Genomic DNA, 22,650 nt, shown 5'->3' with positions numbered 1-22,650 from the left:
AATACTAAAGGTCGTTCGTTTCGCGAAAAATATCATGTTTTCGGAAAACATTTTCCAGAAGTCATTTTCTAGGAAAATGACTTCTATTTTCCGATTTTGCCGAAACCTAAACTTTGAGTGGAAAATATTTTTCACTGTTCATTAGTTAATTTAATTGTTTAGGAAAAATGATCAAAAATTGAATTTTAATATTTTTAATTGACCAAAAATTAGTTTTATTTTTTATATTTTTAAAAAAATGAATTTTTAATTATTTGTATTTTTAAAAATCAAAATTTTTATTATTTTTATTTTATCTTTCATTTTCTTTTCCTTCTCCTTCCTCCTTCCTCCTCCTTCTTCTCCTCCTCCGCCACATGCCTGACGATGGCCGGCTGCCCGGCAACCAACCAAGACTTGATCGCCAGATCCGGTGAGCTCGAGGCTCGGCCGATCTCGCCCAAGCTCGCTAGAGTTTCGTCGGGCTCTGGCGAGCCGTGAGCTTGCCGAATCTGGCGGCGGAGCTCGGGCTCGCTTAGATTGGGAGCGCGAGTTCCACCGCTAGATCCGGCGAGCCGCGAGCTCCACCCCAAGCCGGCAAGAGCTCCACCTTGCCCGATCTGGCGAGGTCCAAGCTCGACTTCGCCAAATCAAGCTAGGTAGAGCCTCGCCGGCCTAGGGCAAGGCTCGAGCTAGCTTGCGGTCGGCCGGCCGCCACCAAAGAGGAAGATGAAAAGGAAAGAAAGAAAAGGAAAAAAAAATTAAAAACTCAATTTAAAAAAAAAAGAAAGCATAAAAATAAAACGAAAATGTATTGGTAAAAAGAAGCAAGATGGAAGAAGTTATGGAAAATGTTTTTCTTAACTAGTTCATTTTCCGTAAAACGAACGTTGAAAAATCTGGAAAATGTTTTCCGAAAATCATTTTCCGCAAAACAAACGGACCCTAAATCATGGCCGGTTTTCATGCCGGTAGTAGCTGAAATTTTACAGACTCTGCTTTGTTCATAAGCGGCAAAAATGGAGTTAAAAGAATTCGCCTTAATGAGGAGGAATCCTAATCGCCATCCGTCGTCAAACTGACAAAAAGAGGTCTTAGAATTCGTTGTCATTGAAGATGGACACAAGCGATGAAGTTTTAGCTGAGATTCAACCACTTGGACACTCTCGCCATAAGACATGGTGAAACAGAGGAAGTGAGTGACGGCGAAGAGACTTTTGTCAACGAGGGCGACAGCCACCAGAACAACTCGTCTGAAATCGCGAGCCGAGTCGAACGAAAATTACTTCTATCAAGAACTTCTTCGTTTGATCAGTGCATGTATGATGAATCCCTTGCTCTTCAATGATGGCTTTTTTGGTGTTAGGAGAGCGATGGAGAAGAAAAATCGATCAAGAAATCTCAAAAAAAGGCTGAGGAACAATGCCTTTGACTGAATCATAAAATGAAAGTCAGAAAATAAGAGAGAACTTGAAAAATGTGGCTTTTTTGCTCCGTTCATTTTGTGGAAAATGTGGCGTTTTTGGAAAATGTTTTCCAAGAAGTCATTTTCCAGGGAAAATGTAATTATTTTTCGGTGTTCAAGTGAAATATGAAAATAAAATAAAAAATATTTTTCTTTGTTCGATAAGGAAAATCTTTTTCTCTATATACTCTTTTTCATTTATTTTATTTTTTAAAATGGATTTTTCATATTTTTTAAAATCGATTTTTATTTTTAATTTTAAAATCTATTTCTTTTCTTTTCTTTTCTTTTTTTCTTTGTTTTCCATCACCTTCTTTCTTGGGCGATTGCCGAGCCGTTGACGGCCTGCGACCGACCCACGGGTGAGCCTCGAGCTCGCCGACAAGCGGAGGCTCGCCGCTCCCTAGATTGGCGAGCGCAAGCATCGAGTTCAAGGCTTGCCTAGATGAGAACGAGTGCGAGCTTGAGATCAACAAGCTCGAGGTTCGCCTAGCGACAACGGGTGACTAGCCAAAAAAGAAGAAGATGGGAAATAAAGAAAAGAAAATTGAAATTAAAAATAATTTAACTTAAAAAGAAAAAGAAAATTAAAAAACAATTCGAATAAAAAGAAGAAGAAGAAGAAATGAGAGGAGAAAGTGAGGATTTGTAGAAGCGTAAGATAAGATAGATCAAGTGAGCAAATGTTTTTCATTTTTCAAAAGTGAAAAACATTTTCCCCTAATTTAGAAAACTTTTTTTTTTCTTTTATGGAAAACATTTTCCCCAAGGAATTCATTTTTCGTGAAACGAACACCGAAAAATCCAGAAAATATTTTGTGGAAATTATTTTCTGCAAAACGAATGGAGCTTTAGCTTGATTTCACAGCAACAACCAAGGACTCTCCACAGAGCTTGAAGTCGCTCAATCAAAGGAAGCGGCTGGAATAGACATGGACTGAACTAGATGAGCATGTAGGCATGGCGGAAACGTTCTCGAAGGAGATGGATGGGTTGACGATGCTTTTGCCGCGTTCACTGACTGTCGAGGTAGTGGAGGAGTTGGCGGTGCTAGGCGTGGTGGCTTCATAATCGGCGGCGCAGAGAATGGTGAGAGGAGAAGACGATTTCAGAGGAACAACGTCATTTTTTACAATCATCTATCCATGTGGACTGATTTTTTTTTTTATAATAAAAACTGTTAGCCCAGATAAAATTTTAATTATAAAAGCTATGTAATTTCTTTGACTGAAAATTCTCATTAAAGACAATTAAATGATCGGTTTTCTCCGATTTAATACTTAAATGAGTGATAAAAACTTTTGATATTAAAGTGAATGCTTGTATACAACTTTTGGCATTCTTACAGTTTTTCTTCCCAAATATTTGGATAGCTTATTGTTTTGGAATTGTCTTTCTCCCCAAAAATTTGGGCTGCTCATTGTTTCAGAAGGCCAATTTAATTACGGATCGGATAGTTAGAGCTCGCGAAAAAAACTCTATACCTCCAAACTGGGTCTTATCCTCCCACGGGCCCATCCCAAGCTCTTTGCGATCTATTACGTACCAAAGCCCGTCTTTCAGGCCCTACTATCTTTCACTAGTTGAGGTATGTCACTTCTTGGCCAAAAGAAATGAAATGAAATTCTCGAATACGTTCAAATGCGCAATAAACAGAGAAAGAAAGAGACAGAGAATGGTACAATTTATAGAAGATCGTGTACAATGAAGCAAGCTTCCATAGCTGAACAGAGTATCTCGAAGTGGAGAAATGTTTCGCCTTTCTTCTTCCCATGGCAGAACTCGAATATGGCCTTGGCCCCATCTCTCTGTTCATCTTTTCAAATGGACACTGGACCGACCCAATTCACGAAAAGCTGCCGATCTTACGAAGACTTGCATGCCTTCCAATGAGATATCCATCCGTGGATTAAAAGGACTGGATATCCACATCAAGTTCGCATTGTGTCAGGGTCATCCCTGAAATCATTCAAAAATTAAGAAATTGCAGGGTACCGCTCGCCAAACTAGAGGACCATGCAATGTAATTTTTCCAGGATCGAGGTTGAGAATTCGTTTTACACTTCCCTCCCGGAAAAGAGGGAGATGATTGCGATATATTCACAAGAAATTGATCTCCAAACTCGGCTCCTATAGGTATCTAATGCTTCTACCGACAGTCTTTCTCCACCTCCGTTCTCCGAGCAGGAGTTGCTTCGGATAACCCAAGCAGAAAATCCGGGAGGGAATTGTTGGGTTTCTTTTATTCTCAAGTCTCAACGACAGAAGAAGTGATCGTCGTCTTCAAAGTCAGGAACTCCTAGCATCGCCAGGGCTAGGTGCCCGTTCATGTCGGTTTTTGATTGTTGTAGTTGACTGTAAAAGTCGATGATGCAGCCATTTCCAGCCTTCCTACTTAATGAGGAAGGCTCCTCTTCGCCTCTTAGAATGGCGACGACATGATCCATGGGTGGCCTCTGAGATTCTTCGCTATTTATGCACACGTGTGCTGCTTGAATCAGCCTCAGAACTTGGCTAGAACTTCTAAGAGTGGGTCCAAGATGTGGATCAAGCAGTTCTTGGACGGCTCCTACTCCTTTCTGCAAGAGGGGTTTCGCCTGCAGAACCAGCAAAAGTCCCATTATAGCTTGTCGTAACTACATCGAGCCTTATGCTATTGCTCATGTACAAAGAAATTCCAAAACCAGAAGTGCATATTGACGGGCATACATTGGAGGTAGGCATATAAACAGTAGTTGCAATCTTGCAGTTTGAGATCCTTTGAACACAAAGCCACATCTACATGCAGAGCGCTTCACAAGGACCGGTAGGATTACCTTTTCAGATTAGGATAAGTTATGTCATAGGTAGTTTTCCAACATACGCATATGACTAACATCATTCAAATATTCTGCCTCCCTAACACTAAACCCAATATTTTCCTGACATGAGATCTTTCAAAATACTAACCATCTAGCCCGTGTCATAATACTTTGCTTAACTTCCAAAATAATGAAGAAAGAAAGAAAACATTAGTTTATAGTATTGCCGGGACAAATCCAGTTCTATAGTGGTTTCAAGGAGCTTTTTCTTAAATTATAAAAATAAACTCGACATGAATTATAGACAATGCAATTAAGTGCTCCGAGCTTCCTTATTAGGCAAGTGAGACAATGACATGATGGTTATTTTTCAGGATAACTTTAGTTATTATAACTTCCCACAATTCTGTCAAAAAGGCGAAATAGTATTGTATTTCATTGTGCCAACAGGTCAAGAAGATTCGATGCCAAAACCAAGTTTGCTGCAGTGAAAGTTCAGTAACTTCAGGACCAGCTACATCTGGTTCTGAAGGCACATGGATTTGAAGCTTTGAAACGTCATGAGATGCAAACTATTTGCTTCTTTTTGCAAAAAGAAACAAGATGAACTCTCCAATTTCAAAACCTCATAAAATTGAAAAATTAATATAGCTTAAAAGCACTTCGATTACGGCAGTTTCCTAGCAAGATTAAAGGTACTTCGAGATGTCTTAGCTAGACTAAGGGTACTTCCAAAGTAAACGAGCTTTCTGAGGACTAGCGAATTGCCATTGTCAATTCCATATCTTCTTGGTTGACTTCTTTTCCGCACATAAGTTGCTTATGAGGAGTGTGCATTTACACGTTAATTTTAGCAGTGAACAGCAACATAAATCTAAAGCTAGAAGATGAACATACCCATAGGACCAAATTCTCCTCCCCTGCGGGCTTATTTGCTTCAATTGGTTTTCGGCCAGTTATTAGCTCCAACAAAACCACTCCAAAAGCGTAAACGTCGGTCTTATCAGACACTTTGCCATGCTGGAAATATTCAGGTGCCAAATATCTGCACCAGGTCAAGTGTTAGAAACACATCAGTTGAAGAAACGTCTTAACCATGCACCTAAACAACAAATAGCCCAATTCAATATATTCCCTGTTTTTCTCTATTTTGCCATTTTTTTCCCTTTAACTTCTACACATACCCAAATGTTCCCTTGACAGTTTTGCACAGGAAAGGGACTGATGGTCGAGAAGTCCATGTAGCTAACCCAAAATCACACAACTGCAAAGTGCAAACAAGTCCAAGAGGTAGGTGCATCAGAATGACTATTCTTGACCGGTATGAACGGGGAAAAAAAATGATAATGGAGCAGCAAAACTTAAAAAAAGATCGACTTTTTGACCTTGGGCTTTTTCTTGGAGGAGAGGAGAATGTTGGAGGGCTTGATGTCTCTGTGAACCACGCTTTTCTCAGTCCCATTGTGCAAATACATTATAGCCTCGGCAACACCGACAGCGACCTTGTACCTCGCCAACCATGGAAGTGTAGGGCAAACCTTACCTCCCTTTTTCCTATCTGCAAGAAGGAAGACCGAATTTTCAAGAAACCACCCAGAAATTGAAACCCATTCAACAGCGAGTTTCCGAACCAGAACTCACTGTGCAGATGCTGCTCTAAGCTTCCCCCGGACACGTATTTGTACACCAAGAACAGGCCCTCCTCCGGATCGATGCAGAAGCCTAGCAAAGGGACTATGTTTGGGTTGTGAAGCGAGCTTGCAATCATCAGCTCTCTGAAGAACGCCTTTGGGGACTCCTTGTCTTCTCTGTCCAAACGCTTTATGGCCACTGCTGTTCTCAAGTACCCAACCCTTCCTCTGAAAACACAGCTCAATGCCCCTCTTCCCAGCACTCTGCCTACAAAATAACGCGGCAAACGCTCTCACTCCAGGTCTCGAAATTAATACCAGCAACCGAAACGCGAACTGAGTTAGCAGTTAAGAGAACGGAGAGTGCCGTGAAAGTGCAAATAAGCTCATTATTTGGCCAATTAATGCGATTTGACTCGTGCCTGACCTCTCCTTTAACTCATCAACTTGATTGGTGGGGTTTATCTACCTAAATGAGCTCTTTCCTAAATCTAAAAAGTAGGAAAAGAGGAACAGAAGCCAACTGGACTGTACTCACCTTTGGAAAAATTGCGAGTTGCAGAGCGAATTTCACTGTAGCCGAATCTGATCAAAGTATTGGCCACCGGGGCAATGTTCTTCTCCAGCGACTCAACCCGTCGCCATTTGAGCTCCTGGGCATCGCACTGGCCCAGGCCATTGTCCAAGTTCAGCATGAGAACCGTCGTGCCGACAGCGGAAGCGTCGACGATGAAGGGCTCGAGCTCGACCCGCGAGCAGAAGGTGAACCTGAAGGACGAGTGCACGGATTGCGGGTCGGCGTTGGCCACCTCCGGACCGTGGCGGCCCCCGCCGCCGCTCGACTCCGCAAGCAACCACGCCTTGTTGTTCTCCAAGTGGCCGTCCTTATCCTCGCGCTCGGCCTCGTCCCGGCTCTGCTTCTTCGTCAGAGGACGAAAACAGGACAACCCAAAGTCCGCCACCATCTTCCTGAGGAGGGTTTTGAGTCGTGCCTCGTTTTGGTGGTCGGTGTACCGACGGGAAACTGGCATCGGAGCATCTGATTCGTTGCGTGGCCTCTCAGGATCTGTGCAAGTTTCTTGGGACAACCCCATTTCTCTGACTTATCTCTTTTTCTTTCTGGAAGTGGCTGAAAATGCAGAGATGAAAGTGTTCTGAGCAAGGAGAGGGAAGATGGAGGAGAGAGTTGGGTGGGAATATATTAAAGTGGGAGCTGCTTTGCTTGAGGAAGGAGAGAGAACATGTGAGAGATGCAAGAGAGAGAGGGGTCTTCTTGACAATCAGCAGGTGGACATGGGGATGTGCCTGAACATGCTGAGACAACGCATCATAAATTAATGTAATCAAGGCAAAAAAAATAATAATAATTTACATGCATGACTAATGCCAAACAGTGATCTAAATTCAGTTGACATTGCAAAACCACATCGAAACAAGGTTAGTTTCAGTATCTCGTAAACTCGTGCGGGTCGTTCAAATGTCAAAATCGGTCATTTCAAATGAATTGTAAGTCGTGCCTTCTTTCATCTCTAATTAGAGGAAGCCAACAGTATAAGAATATTATTGACATCCTTATATATAATTAAATCCGAATATGAATGAGATAATAATTTGTAATCCATCCATCAAAGTTGGGAAAAGAAAGGATGGAGAAATATGTATATATCAATAAAAAAATGAGTACAGAATAATATGGAGGGAGAAGGTGCATGTAAACGCCCCCCTCCCACCCAAAAGCATGAATATGAACAAATGGAGCAGGTGCCTGTGGGCTCGCACAAGTGGAAGGAACGATTTTTTTAAAGGGGGGAAAGGAGGGAGGGACATGAGTTGTGAGGTCAGAGAGGGGCTGCTGAGAAAAAAGCAGAGATTCCGTCTGCCATGGCCGAAGCGTGCAAGCTCAAGTCACACCCGGACAGGACAGGAGGAGAGAGAGAGAGAGGGAGAGTAGATTGTACTGGCCGAAGGAAAAAAAAGCGAAGACCGAGGCTCATGTGGTTCAGTAGAAATTGGGCAGGGGAAGTACCTCCCTTCTCGAGGAGCCTCTCATGTGGATCTGTGGATCTTCACACGTTGACCAAACGAGGGACTGTGTGTGCCGTGAGAGGGTCATGGACGGAATTTGAAAATGACAGGGAAGCTAAATGAGAAAATGACAGAAATATTCTGTAAATTTTATGAACTTTTAAGTTATGTAATATGATTTTTGAATTTTGGTTCAATATCTTATGTGGTCCATAAATTTTGAAATACTTTCATATAATTTAAAAACTATATTGAATATATATACCAATTATATATAAATTATGTTGAATAAATTAAAAGTTTAAAAACGACATTACAAATTGAGCCAAAATTCAAAAACTTCATTACATAAATTAAAAGTTCATAAACGATATTATACATTAAACCAAAGTTTAGGGATTCATTTATATTATTATCCCAAACAAGAAATAAACAAGTATGCTTAATAAAGCATGTTCAGCGCTTCCTTTCAATCCAATGGATTATGTTATTGGCATCCACCCATGTTTATGACCTTCCAAGTAATACCTTAGCCGACACACGTGGACAGGCGATTTGCGTGTGTATTTACGAGACTACTCTTTGTTTGTAAAGGGGACGAAATATTGGTGGATATCTCACGTTATTAAGGAAAACTAAGCTTGAGTGTGCATGATGTGATCGAAATGCTAACCTCATAAGGTTATTTTGTGTTCGAGATATTAAAAATTGATTAATTAGAAGATTATTATACAAAATGATGTGGGCACGTGGTAAATTTTAGTGGGCATTTAAATCAGTGGATTATATTTGATAACCTATAAGATTGACCACCATTTGTTTTGGAAATGAAAATGTTATTAATTATTTTCTTATTATTTAAAAAGAAAAAGTGGGTGGTCCATGCCAAAACTCAAATAGAACGGATCACGTTGCACTTTGGGTGACCCTCCAACGACCTTGATTGATATTGACAACCTTGCTTTTTTCGGCTTTGCATCTCTTATCTTACTAGCGCTCAACTCCTATTGAGACCTGACTATCAATCGTACCATTAAACAAACATGTTGACATATTCTCAACCTAAAAATAGCTTTTGTTTCGTCGGAAATGACGAGAAATAATAGTTATTAGGATCAATCTTTTTCTTGAGATCCTTATAAGGTAAACTGATATATTGTATTTAAATATAGCCATTTTTAATGTACGATGAAGAAAAAGTAATGCTATTACGTCTTGCGTGTATAAAAAAGTCATACTAAACTTATGTAATTAAGGGACGTTGCAGTATCCTATTGGATGTTTAATCTATTTGGTCATCCATAGCATTGGTCCCACTTATCTCAGCACTCAATTACTCGCCACATCATTTGATAAAACAAGTTTCTAATAAGATTTCTCGTCATGCCTTACATTTGCCTAACGAAATATATTGATTAAGTGCTAAAGTGCGAACGATTATAAAGTTTCGTAACTATATACTTATCGCCATGGAAACTTTCATGTCGTGTAAATCGCAAAGATTCTGTTGCTCTACAATTGGACAAACGAGCTTACCACAATCGTAAGAAAGCATCATGCGATACTCATTGACATTTGCCCTTTATTCAAATGGTGTTTTCGAAGAAACCTGTTAGATGATAGGAGAAAATTTCAATCATTCTCACTAGTGTTGAGCATTGTTAAGCGGGCCTTGCCCGTGCGGTTGGTGTCGGCATAGAGACGTCATTGCATTTTCGGGGTTATATGCTCGATCCCTTTCTGTTCGTAGCATCTGATTCGCTCGGAAAAGGGGCTCCTATGGACCATTGAGGATCAAAGCAAGTCCAGTCGGATCTTTTCTATTGACCATGTGGCCAAACACCAACATGTCTCCTTTCGTTACATTAATAATTGATGTGAACATTGCTCCATCCTTTGCAGTGTATTTCATGGTGATATTGATGAGAGCCTACTTCATTAATGAGTCCCTTCGGTTTGATTAGCACCGTGTATGTATGAAAAAGGCTATGAGATGTAGATCCGTTTATGCATGGGGAAATGATATAAATAGTTCATGAACTTTTATCGAATGTTTAATGTCGGCTCTATACCTTTAATTTTGTTCAATGTGGTTGTTAAATTATTGATAAATATTTAATCTAATCCTTAAATTATATGAAATGTCCAATATCGTTCTTCTATTAATTTGAATTAACAAAGTTTGCTCATGTAACTTTCAATCCGTTAAGTTTGAACTGATGACAATAAAATAAAATAAAAATTACAAGTAAGATATCCATCTTAAATGAAGATGTAATAATTCACATTATCAAATAAACATGGACATGTTAACATTCTTTTTTTTTTCTTCCCTAAAGTAGATGAATAAAAAGATGGACACATTAACTCATCGTTTTAAAAATCCAACTCAACATATTGTAATCCACGTCATTAAATGATGTCTAATTTATTATTTTAGCAAATAGAAGCACTATATTGAATATTTACCAATACTTTATGTACCATATCAAACAATTAAAAGTCCATAGACGAGATTATACATTAAGCCAAAGTTCAAAAATCATTTATGGCATTGACTCTTTATGTGATTTTAAATGTATGAAAGTGATTGAACTAAAGCATTGGGTATTGTGTTGGGAATAGTTTCCTCAAACCTTATCACTTACTTAACCCTCTCTAACAATGATTTTAGGTTTTTTTTTTTTTTTTTTTATCTCACGAAGATCTGTCAAAGATTGAGAGCAAATTAACTAAAGTAGCACTGAAATCTTTAAGAAAAAGCCACAAAAAATCAAACTCTACCCATAATAGCACGTTCATCCTAACTTTTTTTTTTGTATCAAAAATCCAAAACTATTTCCACTGGGATACATTTACTCTAAACTTTTTCTTATGACATAAAAAAAAACCCAAACATGTACATATATCACACATTTACCCTTTGTCAAGTTTTTGTTACATGATTTTTCAGCCAAAATAAGGTTATTTTTATTTCACTTAAGTCGTGGATGCAAGGGGTGTGCAAAATGGGAACAACCTGAATCGCCCGGAACTGGACCTGACTGAACTGAAATTCTTCAAATTTGGCCATAGTAGCTCGTCCAAGGCTGTGACGAGACTTCCAAATCTGCAAACTCCAGTGACAGCGGCTTGTCCATGGCCTTGAGCAACAATGGTTGACTTCTAGACTTGCAACTTCGTCTCCATGACCCTAGATTTTATCTGTGGCAATGAAATTAAGCAAAGGCACACGGACCACAAAGACAACATAGAGGGTTGGATACCCAGCAATGGTCGTCTTAGACACGGCGCTAGCAACTTTGCCGATGGCAAGGAGGGGGGAGGCAAGGAGGCTGGGCTTAAGGTGGTTGGAGATGGAGAGGAAAAATGAAGTGAATTGAGATTTTTTTAAATTCCAAATTAATATATCCGTAACAAATTTACCATAATTCCAAATTAACATACTTATGACATATTTACTCTCTATTAGTTTCGGTCAAATTTTATTTGAAATTGCTTAATTAGATGATATATGGTAATAACTCAGTTGATGTGGCAAGTACATGCTGAACTCCATAACTCTCTCTCTCTCTCTCTCTCTCTCTACAAGAAGCCCTATATTGAAACTAATAGGGCACATTCTATGTCTCCCTTAGAGCACAAAAAACACTAGATCGTCTTCCGACAAACTTCGTTGATAGAGTTAAATTATGACACACTTCCCTTCGAACCACTTATCTTAATTTAGTGATTTGGATGAGTTAGCCAAACAAGCCTAAAAAAAAAAAAAAAATCGAAGGTAAGAAGATTATCAAAGATGAAAGTGTGCTTAGAGAGAGAGACCCATTTGTTTCAAATTAGGGCTAATTGAAGAAACAAAGAGAGTTATAAATTTCCATGTAAATTTGCCAAGTCAACTGAGTTATCATTATGTGTCGTTTAGTTCAATAATTTCACAGTAAAATTCAACAGAAGTTAACGGAAGATAAATGTGTAACACATATACCAGTTTTGTGTCTTTGATAATTCAAAAATAAGTTTGAGTTAAATCCATCATAAGTGTATTTGTTTGAAATTTTTTATGGTATTAACCTCAATATTTCCTCACTCTTTAGAGCTCATTAACATATTTAGTTGAACCCATCTTCATTCGAAAGCTAAAGCCAAACTTACTACTCCAAATCACATCATAACGCCCATTGCCTTTAAATCAAGTCAGGTTGGTCAAGAGATTTTTTTCCTTAGGATACCATTTGTTAAGAGTGCGCAATAGAAGTCTGATACTTTCACTTAAGAAGATCGCCAAGAGGGAGTCTAAGTATGGGCCTATGAATATATTTAATTAAACTTATCTTTACTGAAAGATTTAAGTCACTGAGTTATGAATGAATTATGATATGAATAGCTCTAATTTATGCTAATACTGCAATGTGAAATTTTTTAAATACAACTCACAAGGGTGTCTCAACACGTTCCACTTATGTGAGTATTGTTAAGCGGGCCTTGCACGTGGGGAGAATTACCAAAAAAGTCCTGAACTTATTACAATTGTGCCAATTCAGTCCTAAACTTTTTTTTTTTGTCATTTTAGTCCTAAACCTTTTATAATTGTGTCAATTCAGTCCATCCCACCAAAATTGGCCGGCTGATACTGACATTGACGCCGGCGGAGGACAAGGCCGACGAACGCTAATATGACAAATTTTTAATTTTTTTTTTTCGATTTTTTAAATATATATTTTTAATTCTTTTTTTTCTTTTTCTCACCTTCTCCTTCCTCTGGTCGGCCGGCAAGATCAGCCTTGCTACCCACTGGCGAGGCTCGCCCGCCGGTCGGAGGCGAGGGCCAGCGAGGTTGGCGAGGGCGAGGCCTCGCCAGCCCTCGCCTCTAACCGGCCAGGGGAAGGAGAAGATGGGAAAAAAAGAATTCAAAAATTCAAAAAAAAAATATTTAAAAATCCAAAAAAAAAAAAAAATGCCATGTTAGTGTTCATCGGACTATCTGGCGTCCATGTTAGCACCGGCCGGTCAATTTTGGCTGGATGGACTAAATTGGCAGAATTGTAAAAGATTTAGGACTAAATTGGCTAAAAAAAAATTTATAAATGAATTGGTACAATTATAATAAGTTTAGGACTTTTTTTTATAATTCTCCCCTTGCACGCGTGATTGGTCTTAGGATAGACGTCATTGCATCTTCAGGTTTATATGCTCGATCACTTTCTGTTTGTAGCATTCGATTCGCTCGGAAAAGGGGGTCCTTTGGACGATTCAGGATCAAAGCATGTCCAGTCGGATCTTTTCTTTTTACCATGTGACCAAACACCATCCTTTGTATTCCCTTAATAATTGATGTAAACATTGCTCTATCATTCCCAGTGTCCTCCATGCGGATATATATATATATTTGGCGGATACTCCATGGTGATCTTGATGAGGGTCCTTTTAATCGATAAGTCTCTTCGGTTTGATTAGCCCCATTAATATTTGAGAAAAGCTGGAGATGCTGATCCGTTTGGTTGGACTAAGTGTAAAGGTAATTGAACTAAAGCATTGGGTTGGTGCTCAAAAGAAAAAGCTCCGTACCAATAAAAAGAAATATCAATCAAAGTAGATGAAATCTTTACTAGTAACAAGTACAGAGAACTTTTTCTTTTTACGATTTGACGCATGGCGTCTAATCATTCATTCAATCCTGTTAGTTTCATCGATCTCTTGAGAACCTAAGAAGAAGATGACATTTTTATACCGATTGAGTGTGGAATCAATTTTTAAAGTAAGGATGATAATTCACCATTTTAGATTGGTTCAAAAACTAACATAAATGAAATTAAATAACACGTCTTAAGTGGAGGCCATGGTGGTGGGGTCATGTGCTAGCTTCCCCTTAGTTATAGTCACCGCGTTAGGTAGTCGGCCGACGCCGGTCGATAGCCCAGTGGCGCTAGGTGGTCGGCGAAGTTGATAGCCCAATTGCGCTAGGTGGTCGGAGAAGTTAATAGCCGGCGTGCCAAAGTGGTCGGCGAAGTCAATAGTCTGGTTGGTGGAGTCCAAGATTTTAAAAAAAAAAAAAAAAAAAAAAAACATAAATGAAATTGAAAGTTAAAAGAAGACGTTACTTGTTGAAAAAAAGTTCAAAAAGCAAATTGAATGGACCAAACTAGGAGGACAATGCACATTAAACAAAATTAGTTCCTTCCTCGAAAACCCTACATGTCGATATGCTCCTCTAGGTTGGCGAATGCACCATTATAGGAAGCAAGAATCAACAAAGCCTGATTAAATAAATTTGGCCCCAGTTTACCAGCTGACATGACAGTTGCCACGCACGCTTTGCATTATGGCTAACATGTCCAACTTTCATGTCCCCCTCCTCATCATCATCACCAGAATTATTCTAAGTGTTCATCTGTCATTAAATTGCATTAGTTGTAGTGAGTTTTCCATCGTATATTTGTCCACGGATAACGGTACACTCGCGTGTCCATCCAACATGAAAGTGCAGTCTGTGCCGTGCAAACCCTTATTTAAAAGATTTGCGTAACATGATCTCTCCTAATCGCTTTGTCGATTTGTGGTTGCTGCCCTGATTCAACCATTCGCCTTCGTCCCAGTTTCCATCATAACCTATAACATGATCTTCACGGATCTTTGCATGCATCACTCCATTTGTCTTTCTTTCGTGCTATAAAAATGGTATCATTTGCCATTCTGGGAAGTCCTGTTCTGTCGATCCTGCTCTGCACCATGAAGATGCTATTTGTGCTCCCTCCACGCTTTGATTGGGGGGTTTTGTTATTAAGGGACTCGCTGGCATATCCTCCCAAGATTCCTGATATACCCCTTTTTTCATAAAGAAAATTCCTTTGATAAACTTGTCCACTTATTTCCTTTCGTGAAGGAAATCAAGATACAATATATATAATTATGCATTTGAAAATGAAAGGATATCATCCTTGATCCTTGCGCGAAATGGTGCGAGGAACAATTTCAGTCCAAAAGGTACAATGCTTGTTCCTGAAGGTATGATGTATGGAATAGGTTCTACTAGTGTACCTTTTGGGAGATGTTACATTCTGAAGTTATATTTGAAGATTTGCACACATCCATTCACTTCATTGGACCAAGGGAAGGCTGAAAAAAAATAATGGCATATAGGGGAGAAGTACAATAAAAATGTTAAAAGTTATATACGTTTCTCACTTTAAGGCAAAAAATTTATCTTGAATCACTTAAGTGCCAATTTTTTTTAAAAAAATAATATTTTCAATGTCAACTCCGATTTTCTTTAACATAAATCCAATGTGTCCTTTTTGTTTTATTAATTTCTTAGGCTAACATGGCTCGCTGAAGAGTGTAGTTAGCATCTAAACCATAAAACAACGTCGTCTACTAGCTTTCCTCCAAATAAGAATACTAAATCCCCATATTGAAAGAGAAACCCAAATTTGAAACCCCAATCAGCCATTTAGTCAAAATTCACACCCTAATTTGATTTGCCCTTCAAATTAATAGCTCAATCTTGCAAATGAAAGACAGGAACTTCAATAGTGGCTCAAATTTGTTTCAAGGATTTCTCCTCTTGCACTAATGACCCTAACTTTGCCTTCCTAGCCCAAGGCCTAATTTTTCCCTCCAATTGAGTGAATCGATGAGGAATAAGAACTTGACGAACCAAGAGCAACAAAGATGGCGAGTGACAAACAACAAGCGAGGACCGCGAGCAACCTTAACAGGGAGAATGGTGGACGATGAGACGAACACCATTAGAGCCCTAAGAGACAAACACCATTAGAGCCCTAAGAGACAAACACCATTAGAGCCCTAACTTTCATTCATCATGTGCGACATTGTTTTTGGGCAATGGCGTTGGTGCAATGCCATTTAGTCCTACCTAGCCACATTGGATTGAGCAATGTCATTTTGCTAGTTCACGTAACTAAAATTTTTAATAAAAAATCCAACTTAGCTTATTTTTTTAATCATAAAAGCCACATGATCATTTTGGCCATAATATTTCATTATTGGTACTTAAGTGATCGTTTTTCTCTGATTTGACGCTTAAGTGAACCGGTGAAAATTTTTGGCACTAAAGTGAGAGTCATACACAACTTTTAACACTTCTACTATACTTCTCCCTAGCATATACATATTCTAACTTTCTTCTTCTCCACCATACTATATATCTCTTGAACTTATGGGTTTAAATTCATGGTTGATTAACACTGCAATTGCAAATGAATATGGATAATAATTGAACAGCTTCACACACTACTATATTAGATATGTAGTAGTCAGGTTACTTGTTGTTTGTAAACAATGTATAATTATGTTATAAGTAATTTTTTTTTCGTCAAATATTAATGACATATTGATTAGAATGGAAAAATACAGGTTTTAGTTTATAATATATTTTCGTCATTACATGTTAAGTTTCAAATTTATTTGGTTTTGTATAACATAAATTAAAATAACTAATAACTGAGGCAATTTTTATTTAATGAGCAACATTATATTTAATTATGAAATTTTAAATAATCATCTATAAAATCCAATTGAGTAATGAATAATTATGCTAATTATTGTATTATCCACAATCACTGGATTCATTATGTGTATTGTTCTTTTTCTATCATATGTTAAATATCTGTTTACTTATAATCTATTTATAATTGTGGTTAAGCATAACAATAATGGTGATCATCGAAAATTTAATTTTGATAAATTGTCTTTTTGAATATAACATTATTGATCTTGTTAAGATAAAAGTGTCGTTAATAAAGTGACAAACTCTGAATGTTCTATCAATTATTTTAACAAGATGAAAAATATCTAACATCTTAATCGAGTGGGAAGGATCAAGATTTTTTCAGAATAGCGATTATAAATTTTACATGGGATTCGAGTCCGTTCGTTTTACAAAAACAACTTCCAAGAAGACATCTTCCGAATTTTTCGGTATTCGATTCACGGAAAGAGAACTAGTTAAGAAAAAACATTTTCCATCAACTAAAAAAGTCTTCTAAAACAAGAGAAAATGTTTCTTGCTTTTCAAAAAATGAAAGATAGTTTTCTCACTTCCTCTCTCTTATCTCAGCAGCCATGCTGGCCTCCTCTTCTTTCTTTTTCTCTTTTTTGATTCTTTTTCTCTTTTTTGAAAACATAGAACTTTTAATTATATATATATATATTTTTGTATTTTCTTTTCCTCCTCCTCCTTCTTCAATTGGCCAGCAACCACAGTGACAGGCGAGCTCGCCACTCTCAAGATTGTAATTGCGAGCCTTACCATAGGCTTGCACTCGCTGATTTGTGAGAGATGGATTATTTTTCTTGCAAGAAGAGCTTGTCTTACTCTCCCCTCATTTTGTTTCCAATTAGGATTTGTTCATGCCTCATTCAAAACCATAAGTTTTGTTCAACAGAAAGAACATTGGCTTTGACGGGCTTTAATATTGCAATTTAGCAATTATAATTTCAACTTTTTTATAACTCTTCTCATTAACTAGTTCTTAACTATTATCGAGTCAATATTATTTTACATTAAAATAATATGAACTAAAAATTTCACATTTATTTTGTTCAAAAGAGGAAGATTCAATTTAAATATACAAGTAGTTTCTGTCAAAATACATATAACAATTTTAAACACATGAAAAATGCAGGTGCTACTAGTAACAATTATATCGTCTGATATTAGTATTTGAGTAACCCATCTTCTATTTTCACCGTGGAAATCTCCACTTTTGAGCTAGTTCTTTATACCTTATCTTATATTAAATTGTTTTTCTTTGGTCGAACTTATCTTATATTAAATGACATCTTTCTCATCTACCATGACAGCTTCGTATTTACGGAAAGTAGTGAGAGCAATTCTTCCGTGTATCATGTATTTCTATTAGTGAAAGCGCCTCATGGTTCGTGTTTCATCTCAACTTACATGGCCATGTGAGGCCCCAGGCATCTCTTACCCTTTTAAAATTAGCTATTTCTGCTTATAGCACCGGTGGGACTCTGATTCATGCTTTCTAGGCAAAATAATGTGAAGAGGCAAATGCAATAGAAAAAGTTAGGTAAGCCCGACCCTATCAAACTTTAGATGCGCTGTCAATTAAAATTATGTCAAGCCGCAATTTACCTTGAATAAGATAAACGAACCGTCCTCTCCCTCTTATGCGCAATCCTCTGACCCATCTCGGATTTATGCGCCATTGCAGCCACCTTGGCTGTCGAACCGTCATCCCCGCTACACCACCACTGCAGTAGTAGCTGCCATCCTCAGTCACCTGCACCTCATCTCGCCGGATTAAAACGTCCCACCCCACCCCCTCAAAAAAAAGAAAAATTCGAAACTATCATATGTCCAAGGTCCAATATTGAAATAATTTCAGAGGTTTTCCCTAACAAAGTCCATGTCACCAAACAATTTGAAATGCCTCGACCAACCTCACTCCCCTGGCGGGGCCACTTTTCTCTCTGTGTCACCACAACTGCTGCCAAGCCTCATATGTCCAAGATCCAATATTGAAATAATTTTAAAGATTTACCCTAACTATGTCCGTGTCACCAAACAATTTAAAATGCCTCGACCAACCTCCCCTGGCGGGGCCACTTTTCTCTCTGTGTCACCACGGCTGCTGCCAAGCCCTCAACATGGATCGAGACTGATATGGGTGGTCAACCTTGAATTAACCTCGAACCCAGCCCCAGCCTCAGTTCAAGGATGCAGAGGCGCCGGCACAGGGTCGGTGTAACTGAATAATTCTAACGATCAATTAAAACTTGCTATTGAATAATTCTTCAGCAGCAATCCTACCAATTTGTGGGAAGAAAAACGCAGAAAATGGCTTACAAGAAGTCTGTCACAGGACCTTGGGAGAATTGTCAATTCAAGAGGAAAGTTGCTGCCCAACAAAACTACAGGATATTGATATAACCACTTCATCAGCCATCAGTGCACCCTCCTCATGGCTACTGACTTCACAAGGCACTCCAAGACCCAAGCGAACAGGGTTAGGCATCTCTCCTCGTTGGGAATGTCCGAATACGTATAGCTAGGCAGGCACATCTCACCCTTTTGGCTTGGCGGGCAAAGACATCTAATGGCCTAAAAGTTGTCAACAGCATCCAAAGAAGATAATTCGCTGCAGTTTTCGTGTCTGAACAATTTGCGAGGCACCAGAAAATAGATGATGCGCATAAAAAGTGCAACATAAAAAATGTCATCAACGATTCAAAGTTTTGCATTTGGCATTCCTCATAACAGAGACCACTTCATCAATGCTACTGAGCTTCTTGGCAACTAGTTTCTTCTTAATGGTTGTCAAATCATGATATATCCAACAACCAACGAACATGCAGCCTCCCAAAACACGAATCTACTGCTTACTCTATGCAAAATGAAGAGTACATTACAACCAAGAATGTGTACAATCTTCCAACAAATAAGGGCCACACGATACTATGACCTTTAGTAATAAAAGAAGCTAAGGCTACCAGAAAAGGATGACACAATGACCATCCAAATAAATACAAAGCGTTGACGAAAATAGCAGGTTTAGAAATTGAACTAACAGTGAAAACCAAAAACGACATTTCCAAAAGACCGTCCAAAACATTACAGCTCCTAGAATACAAGTTCCACATTAGAGTCCTCTAACATAAAGATATGGTTGTGACGCAACACTCATAGATAGAGGACAGGCTGCTGACTCTACTCACAAAGATATAACCGCAATTGCAGACATCCATTCATTGTCCAAAAACTGCCGGAACATTCACCCTCCCAGTTAGCTTAGTGAGAAAATCTTACCATAAGAGGAGAAATTGGACACGAAACAGTCTACTACTCAAAAAGCACGGTTTTCGGTTGACACATATATCCAGATTAACATTGTCCACACAACCAAGGAGAATGTAGTTCATGCAAATAAGAAGGTTTAGAGATTTACAGATCATTCTTAGAGAGGACGGAAGAATTGGAGGCACAGAATATATAGTTGACTAGAAACAAAATATGGCCAGTCTGAAAATGCCACCTCTAAAAATGAAGGCTTGCATGAATTTTAAGCTACAAGAGGACTTCTCCACTTCCTCAAAAGTTCATCATACACATGTAACTTTCCAGCCTTGGAAAGGCTCTGTTTCAATTTCGACAATGTGGAAGAGGACAATTTAATTCCTCTTTCAATAATATCCTCGGCATATTTGACTGCTTCAGGGAGCCTATTGAGATTAAGAAGCCCCACAATCAAAATATTTCCAGTCTCATCCAAATCGGACCTGTAGTGCTCGACCATCCATTTCCAGACCTTCATAGCTGAGTGATGGTCTCCTATATCTATAAATATCCTGGCAGCTGCATTACAATTGGCCAGGCTTGGCAAGCATTCATTTTTCACCATCTCTGTAAACACTATCGAGGCCTCCTTTAGTTTCCTGTATATGATCAAGAACTGAAGCAAAATATTGTAAGTTCTATCGTCTGGAAATGCCCCATTGTAGACCATTTCATCCAACAGTCTCTCGGCTACATCGATGTGGTCGGTGTCACAATGTAAAGCTATCATTGAATTATACATTTCTGTATCTGGTCTACACCCAACTCTTCCTACCATAGCTTCCCATAGAAAGCTGGCTCCTTTAGAATCAGCACACTTTATACACTCCTCCAATGCATCCTGAAAGAACTTCATACCTGGATAACACTGGTGATCGCTCATCGTCCCGAAATATTTCAACGCTTCAGACATGCCACTAGGACCCTTTAGCAAAGTACACAAAAACGAGCTATAGGCAGGCAGATTGGCCGGGTCCCAACCGATTTCTGTCACCATCTCGGCGAAAGTCCGCCTAGCACCAGTCACATTCCCTTCATTCTCCCAACCCTCCAACAATATCGCATACGTATCGGCGTCCGGCCTAATCCTCTCCTTCACGACCTGTAAGAAGTCCACTGCGTCCACGGTCTTACCGTCCCTACATATGGCGCTGATCAGCGAATTCAATGCCACGACGTCAGGCGGCATGCCGTATTGGTCCATCACTTCAAAAGTCATGATAGCTTCCGGCAAGCTCCCGGCAATCACGTAGCTACTGAAAACCGAGGCGAAGCTGGCGAGCGAGAGCAGCCCCTTCTTCTGCATCGACTTCACGGCGTCCCACATCGCATCGAACAGGGCGTTCTTGCCCAGCATGTCCACCACCAAGTTCCAAGCGTACGGGCTGTGGTCGTCCTTGAGCTGGTGCCCGGCCCATCGGAAGAACTTGACGGCGGCGCCCGGGAAGGCGTAGGACAGCTTGAGCACGTCCTCGACGTCTTCCTGCCCGACCCCGATGCCGGCATCCCCGAGGACCTCCTCGACGGCGTGGGCGGGGGTCCGGGCGACGATTTCGCACAGGACCCTGATCTTGGGCGGCAAATTGGGGGCGTCGAGGTACGAATTGAAATTCGGCCGCCTGCCCAGTTCTTGTTTCGGGGCGACGGCGGGGGCGGCGGCGGCGGCGGCGGCGGCGGCGATGGGGCGGGCGTGGTGGTAGGGACGCGGGTACGGGGGGATTTCGATATCGATTTCGACCTCGGATTCAGAGAGGCGCGGCGCTTGCTGTCGAGGAAGGGCGCGCTCGGCGGCGGCGAACGGGAGCGGGCGCGGCGGAAATTGCGGTACGGCCGCTTCCGGTCGCCGGCCATTGACGGATCCTCTTCTCGGGTGTTAGCCCTAAATCGAGAGAGAAGATCGAGCAGGCGATTTGGGGGCGGGGGGCAATCGCGGAGAAAATCAGAGGACAAATCTACAGTTGTTCTCCCTGGAAAACGCTAGGCGTGCCGGTTGTCTTGGCCGAAACGCGGAGCCGACGGGGGCGAATTTACCGACGTGGTCCCCTGTGTTCTTTTGGAAGTGGCGGTTTGATCGCACATCAAGTCATAAATATTTATGGGATAAATGCATTTGAAGTCTTAAAATTTGTCATGAAAATATAATTTGATTTTAAAATTTTAAAAAAATATAATTAAATTTTAAAATTTATTATAAATTTTAATTAAATTCCAAAATTTTCAAAAAATATAATTAAGTACTAAAACTTTTCAAAGTGATTCAATTTAAATTGTCATATTAATTGCATTTTTGAAAGTTTAAGGATTTGGTTACACTTTTGAGATAAGTTTTAGGATTTTATTAAATATTTTGAAAATTTTAGAATTTGATTGAACTTTCATGACAAGTTTTAGGACTTAATTAATTTATTTAAAAGTTTTAAAACTCAAATGTATTTTCATAATAAGTTTTGGAACTTCTAACGCACTTATCCTAATATTTAATTGTGCTTATTGAATTAATTCGATTAATTTTGATAAAAAAATTATCGATACATATATTGTTTGTCGCACTACCAGCGTTGGTATAAAATTTTGTATAAAATTTTAATTTTTTTTTTGATTTTTTCCTTTTTCTTTTTCCCTTCATTGGCAATTGCTGGACTTAGCTGCCCTTGCTTGCTCCCAGCAAGCCATTGACGAGACCCTATTAAATGATTGTAACGTTGGATAATCATGTTTAGAGTCTCAACAAGTGTAATTATCAATCAATGATTGTAGCCAGTGTTAATAAGTTATTCATTAATTCAGAATCTATAACTGACTATAAATAAATGTCAAAAAGTGGATATAAATAACCATGTTGTTATATATCCTTGCTCTATCAATCAAATGACACCTGTTCTTGCAAATTTATGTCTACGTTTTAGTTCCTTGTAAATTATTACCTCA

At 39.2% G+C, this 22,650-nt stretch overlaps 2 protein-coding genes across 2 annotated transcripts; both read right to left on the bottom strand.

The window, feature by feature from the left end:
- Positions 1 to 3,111: 3,111 nt before the first annotated feature.
- LOC104422136 (probable serine/threonine-protein kinase PBL7) lies at positions 3,112 to 7,521 on the bottom strand. Its single transcript, XM_010034375.3, has 6 exons — positions 6,415 to 7,521; positions 5,887 to 6,144; positions 5,631 to 5,803; positions 5,430 to 5,509; positions 5,143 to 5,290; positions 3,112 to 4,041 (listed from the first exon to the last, which is right to left on the bottom strand). The coding sequence occupies exons 1-6, from the start codon at positions 6,968 to 6,970 to the stop codon at positions 3,700 to 3,702; spliced, it is 1,557 nt and encodes a 518-aa protein (XP_010032677.2). The 5' UTR covers positions 6,971 to 7,521; the 3' UTR covers positions 3,112 to 3,699.
- Positions 7,522 to 19,726: 12,205 nt separating this feature from the next.
- Positions 19,727 to 21,595, bottom strand: LOC104422135 (pentatricopeptide repeat-containing protein At1g77360, mitochondrial; the record flags this gene model as incomplete). Its single annotated transcript, XM_010034374.3, has 1 exon — positions 19,727 to 21,595. A coding segment is annotated over one exon (1,647 nt), but the record flags the coding sequence as incomplete, so codon positions are not given.
- Positions 21,596 to 22,650: the final 1,055 nt, after the last annotated feature.

The sequence above is a fragment of the Eucalyptus grandis genome, chromosome 10, assembly GCF_016545825.1.
Source record: "Eucalyptus grandis isolate ANBG69807.140 chromosome 10, ASM1654582v1, whole genome shotgun sequence".
NCBI classification, from domain to species: domain Eukaryota; kingdom Viridiplantae; phylum Streptophyta; class Magnoliopsida; order Myrtales; family Myrtaceae; genus Eucalyptus; species Eucalyptus grandis.
Note: the sequence above shows the minus strand (reverse complement) of the source record. Positions and strands in the feature narration are given on the sequence as shown.

Excerpts from the sequence above, each read along its gene's own strand:
- LOC104422136 (XM_010034375.3), bottom strand. The coding sequence starts at position 6,970 with ATGGGGTTGTCCCAAGAAACTTGCACAGATCCTGAGAGGCCACGCAAC. Across the intron at positions 6,145-6,414 it reads AACTCGCAATTTTTCCAAAG|GCAGAGTGCTGGGAAGAGGG; the intron begins GTGAGTACAGTC and ends GTTATTTTGTAG. Across the intron at positions 4,042-5,142 it reads AGGAGAATTTGGTCCTATGG|GCGAAACCCCTCTTGCAGAA; the intron begins GTATGTTCATCT and ends CTGGTTCTGCAG.